This window comes from Phaenicophaeus curvirostris, chromosome 12, assembly GCF_032191515.1.
Source record: "Phaenicophaeus curvirostris isolate KB17595 chromosome 12, BPBGC_Pcur_1.0, whole genome shotgun sequence".
Classification (NCBI taxonomy): Eukaryota; Metazoa; Chordata; class Aves; order Cuculiformes; family Cuculidae; genus Phaenicophaeus; species Phaenicophaeus curvirostris.
Window position 1 is genome coordinate 2,814,631 of NC_091403.1, and position 5,436 is coordinate 2,820,066.

At 54.5% G+C, this 5,436-nt stretch overlaps 1 protein-coding gene across 1 annotated transcript; it reads right to left on the reverse strand.

Moving 5' to 3' along the window:
- Positions 1 to 350: 350 nt before the first annotated feature.
- Positions 351 to 2,837, reverse strand: LOC138725807 (uncharacterized). The gene is made up of 2 exons (XM_069867034.1): positions 2,832 to 2,837; positions 351 to 2,057 (listed from the first exon to the last, which is right to left on the reverse strand). Exons 1-2 carry the CDS (start codon positions 2,835 to 2,837, stop codon positions 351 to 353), a joined length of 1,713 nt encoding a protein of 570 aa, XP_069723135.1.
- Between the last annotated feature and the right edge of the window lie 2,599 nt (positions 2,838 to 5,436).

A 5,436-nucleotide genomic window follows, 5' to 3' on the forward strand; every position in this document is an offset into this window, starting at 1 on the left:
CCGGCTCCATCTCCTAACACCCAGCCTAATCCTCCCCTGGGGCAACTTGAGGCCGTCTCCTCTCACCCTAACACTTGTCCCTTGGGAGAAGAGCCCAGCACACGCTTCAGCCCTTTCCGATCGTGCCCTCAGCCGCGGCCTCGCACCTCTGCGAGGGCCGCTGAGGCACATGCCGGGCTCCTCTCCCCAAGCAACAAGTGGCAGCAGGAGAGGAAACGGCCTCGTCTTGCGCCAGGGGAGGATTAGGCTGGATATTAAGCAAAACTCCTTCACCAAAAGGGCTGTCAAGCACCGGCAGAGCCTGCCCAGGGCAGAGGAGCAGCTTTTCGAGGTGAAAACCGCCGCGCTCCTCAGCCATGTTTCTCCTCCTTCTCCTCCTCTCTCCCTGAGGAGGCACAGCGGGCGGGGAGCTGCCTCACGCCCCGCTGAGGGGGAGCGGGCGGAGGGAGCGGGCTGGGGGCTGCAGGAGCGGCGTTAAGCGGGCTCGGAGCGCTCTGGGGGCTGCAGGAGCGGCTCTGGGTGGGCTCGGAGCGGAGCAGGCTCCGAGCGGAGCGGGGTTGGAGCGCTCCGGGGGCCGGAGGAGCGGCGCGGGGCGGTCTCGGGGCCCCAGGAGCGGGCTCGGAGTGGGGCGGGCTCGGAGCGCTCTGGGGGCTGGAGGAGCGGCGTGGGCTCAGGGCGAGCTGGGGGCCGCAGGAGTAGCACGGGGCAGGGTCGGGGCGGTCTGGGGGCTGCAGGAGCGGCGTTAAGCGGGCTCGGAGCGCTCTGGGGGCTATAGGAGCAGCGTTAGGCGGGCTCGAAGCGCTCTGGAGGCTGTAGGAGCGACTCGGGGCGGTCTGGGAGCCGCAGGAGCGACTCGGGGCGGTCTGGGGGCTGCAGGCGCGGTCTGGGGGCGGTCTGGGGGCCGCAGGCGCAGGCTGGGGGCGGTCTGGGGGCCGCAGGAGCGGCTCGGGGCGGTCTGGGGGGCTGCAGGAGCGGCTCGGGGCGGTCTGGGGGGCTGCAGGAGCGGCTCGGGGCGGGCTGGGGGGCTGCAGGCGCAGGCTGGGGGCGGGCTCGGGGTGGTCTGGGGTCCGCAGGAGCGGCTCTGGGTGGGCTGGGGGCGGTCTGGGGGCTGCAGGAGCGGCTCGGGGCGGTCTGGGGGCGGTCTGAGGGCTGCAGGCGCAGGCTAGGGGCGGTCTGGGATCCGCAGGAGCGGCTCTGGGTGGGCTGGGGGCGGTCTGGGGGCTGCAGGAGCGGCTCGGGGCGGTCTGGGGGCGGTCTGAGGGCTGCAGGCGCAGGCTAGGGGCGGTCTGGGATCCGCAGGAGCGGCTCTGGATGGGCTGGGGGCGGTCTGGGGGCTGCAGGAGCGGCTCGGGGCGGTCTGGGATCCGCAGGAGCGGCTCTGGGTGGGCTGGGGGCGGTCTGGGGGCTGCAGGCGCGGGGCGGGCTGGGGGCGGGCTGGGAGCGGTCCCGCAGTGATGACGCGCTTCCTGCCCCCCCGCGGGCCCGCGCGGAGCCCGCAGCGGCGCGGGGCGGGGAGAGGAGAGGCGGGGCGGGGCGGCGGGCGAGCGGCGGGGCTGCGGGCTCCTCGCGATGCTGCGCTGACGCCGTTCCCGGTAGGAGCCCGCCGGGGCCGCGCTGCGGGGAGCCCGCACAGCCGGTTGCCGGTGGCGGGGAGGGAGGGAGGGAGTAGGGGGACGGGGACCCAGCGGTTTCCCAGCCCGCGCCGGGGGCGCATCCCCTGCTCGCCGCCCCTTCGGCGCCGGGATGCCCGCGGGCTGGGCTGTTTTCGCCCCCTCGCAGCGCCCCGGGGACGGGGCTTTTCGGCGGGGGAGAGCATCCCCCTTCCCTTCCCGCTTCCATTCTTTCTCGTTGCGAAGCGGCGACCTCGCCGGGGCGGTGAGGGCCGGGGGCTCCGCGCTGGGGGGCTGCGGCTTCTCCCTCCCCTCGGGCTGCGGGCTCTGTCCCCGCCGCTGCCCCGGCCCCTCTGAGCCTTCCCCGCCGCCCTCCGAGCTGCCTCGGGGCGGCTTCGGCTCTCCCCGCGGGTCCCAGAGGCGTCTCCGAGCTGGTGGGTCCGATACCTGCGTGGCAGCCGGGGCTCTGCCGGCTCTGTGCTCACCTTCCCCCCTGCTTTTGTTCGGCCGTCTCGGTTTATCTCGCCTTTACTTTCTGTGAGTTAAAGAGCTGCTGCTGTGACTGCTTAGAAAACCCTCGGATTAAACAATTGCCCCTCCACATGCTTTAGAAGTTTATTTTGCAGACCTGTGCTTTTAGAGCCAGTGTTGAGCCGTATCGTGTTCCGAAACAGAAAGCCGGTTCTGAGTTTGAAAGTATTTTATTTAAAGGTGCTGGGAATTCTGCGTCTTCAAGAGAAGCCAGTAGAATTGTAAGTTTGGGTTGGAATCATAGAATCATAGAATAACCAGGTTGGAAGAGACCCACCGGATCATCGAGTCCAACCATTCCTATCAAACACTAACCCATGTCCCTTAGCACCTTGTCCACCCGTGCCTTAAACCCCTCCAGGGAAGGTGACTCAACCCCCTCCCTGGGCAGCCTGTTCCAGTGCCCAATGACCCTTTCTGTGAAGAATTTTTTCCTAATGTCCAGCCTAAACCTCCCCTGGCGGAGCTTGAGGCCATTCCTTCTCGTCCTGTCCCCCGTCACTTGGGAGAAGAGCCCAGCTCCCTCCTCTCCACACCCTCCTTTCAGGGAGTTGTAGAGAGCAATGAGGTCTCCCCTCAGCCTCCTCTTAAGGTCCTTAAGGAAGGGACCTTAAAGATCATCTAGTTCCAACAAAGATGTCTACATGATTAAAGAGCAAACAAGCAACACGTTTCTGAGATTGTTCTTACTTGCATAGAACGTTTTCTTGTGTGTTGGAAGTATGACTGCCAGCATTAGTTATAAATACCTTGCACATTGGACTATATGAAATGCTTTCATAGAATCACCGGGTTGGAAGAAACCTACCAGATCATCGAGTCCAGCCATTCCTATCAAACACTAAACGATGCCCCTCAGCACCTCGTCCACCCGTGCCTCTGTTTCATCTCTGTTTGAATCATAGAATCACTAGGTTGGAAAAGACCTCTTAGCTCATCGAGTCCAACCATTCCTATCTGCCACTAAACCCTTATGAAGAGATAACGGTCAGCTGTTCTTCCAGCGGTTCAGATGTTAGCTAAATTAACAACGAATTAGGTTGGCTAAACTACATTTTCTGCTTTAATTTTCAAAACACGACATTTTCAAGGCAGATCCTTGAAGCTGAAGGTTACCACACAGCTAGGGGAAAAAAAAAAAATCTCTTGCCTCTGGGAAGTGCATTTCTTGTGTTTCATAATGCCTCGTTTAAATCACTGGTCACTGCAGAACTAAACAATTAAGTGGAATTTTCATTTAGCTTGTCTGTTACTGGTGAAGTTATTGAGCTTAAGTAAAGTAAGAATACATCTAGTTTCTCATTGCTAGTGTCTCTGAGTTAACTGTGACAAACTTAGGCGATATTTAAGTTTGGAATCTCAGTTTAAAACTTGATAGCCTATAGCGGTTTCGTATGGGATAGCCATTCGTTTTACCAGTCAAATTGGAGCAGTTTACCCCGAATAATTGTTGTGTGTGTTCTTAGAGTAACATCTGTTGCACGATATCATGTAATGGAATGTAGTACAGCCTAATTTAAGTTTATTTGAAATGTTGCCATTGCGCTGTAGTAGTGCCTGAGAGGGCGAGAGGTTTTTTGGTGTGTGTGTGATGGCTGGATGGGTTAGGAGTAGGTGATGTTGATGAATTTGTAGTTGAATTGCGAAGGATTAAATAATTTGACTCTGAGCTTGGTTTATGGCACAGTTTTACTTAGACTTTTTTAACCATTTCAACTAATCTAATCACTGAACTCTACTTACGTTAGGAAATGTATCTATAGTTGTAATGGATTAGTACAAAACAGCACTACAGTGGATTCAAGCCTTTTATTTTGGAGAGGGAGGGGTGGGCTTGAAAGAACTATCTGTCTGTGACAATCTGGAACTGCATAATTTTCATGATCACTTAAAATTTTTGCTTTGAGAACATTCTCTTATTTGGTATTGTTTTTACAGAGATTTGAGTCTGCACAGCAAGGATGTCCTCAAGCATTAATATTTGGATTGTGTCATTTTATATGCTTACCTATAAAATATGTATCTATTAAATCTGTGCAAATGCAAGGTCTGGGCAGCTTCCAAAGATGCCAGTGCTTAATTAGTCACCACAGCTAGACAGGAGCAGAGGCATCCACCTTCGTTCCTTCTTGTGGTGTTGTAGTGTCAGGTAGCTGTTGGGATAAAATGTAAGCAATTAAATTTGCCAAAAGATCGTTCCAATCCATAGTTTTAACGTTGAAGTACTGAAAACACCACTTGAAGTAATTCTCAGCTCCTAGTCCTAGCTGAACCTCAGAGATTTCAATAAACTGCCGTATGTGTGGGCATCCTAATTCTTTTTGAAATACGCAGAGTTTCTTGCTAACAAGTTCTTATCTAGATGCTGCCTTCACACCAGGTCATAATTAGGAAACAAGTGTGAATATGTTTACAGACCATTGTATCCAGCTTTCAAGAATTCCTTTTTCTCCCCCTGCTCTTGAATCTTTAAAAGGTTTGGCACATCTGCTTATGCATGTTTCTGCAGACAATAGGATACTGATGCATATTGAGAACAGCAAACAAAATGGTGGGGTGCTGTTGCAGACGGGGGGAGGCTGTCTTAATAGGCAGAATTTTGCATGTTAGGTTTCATTGATTTACTTTTGGACTTCAGTGTGTAAGTTAGGACAAATGGTGATAGTGTGTAACTGGTAATTGTAGTTTCAGGTGGTCCCGTCTATTGGTACATGACTAGGAATGCAGGTTTTCACTACTGGGGTTCTGCTTTTGACTGTACACGGTTATAAGATTATAAATTAAATCGAACTGAAAAACTTCTGAGGGCAGGGTTGATGCAAATGATTAAGCAGGATGGATTTTTTTTTCGGCGTAGCCTGGCTCCCAAGTTCCAGAGGCTGTGTTAAGCAGAATAATCTAGGCTTTTGCAACTCTGTAGATGAGATGGTTATGATTATGGGCATTGTGTTCTTTTATGCCTTATTGTCATGATTAAACATGTCATTCCTTTTCAAAAACAGTATCTGGTTGCCTTGAAGGTAGCCCAGGCTGCTTAGATGCATAAGGGCTAGGCTGCCCCGCAGAACGATGAAATCCTGGCTCTGATGAATGTTTAGAAAATTGTGCCCTTCTATCTGTGGGTGCGGTAAAGACATGCCTTTTGAGTGAGACTGATACGCTTTGGGATGCGAGGGTGGGAAGGTTGGTTTTGTGGCCAGACTTGTAACTGTGAACACTGAATTTTCTAGGTTTCTGTCCCTGCTAATGCTGCTAAAACCCCATTTCACAGTAATGGCAGAGAACCATTCCCTGT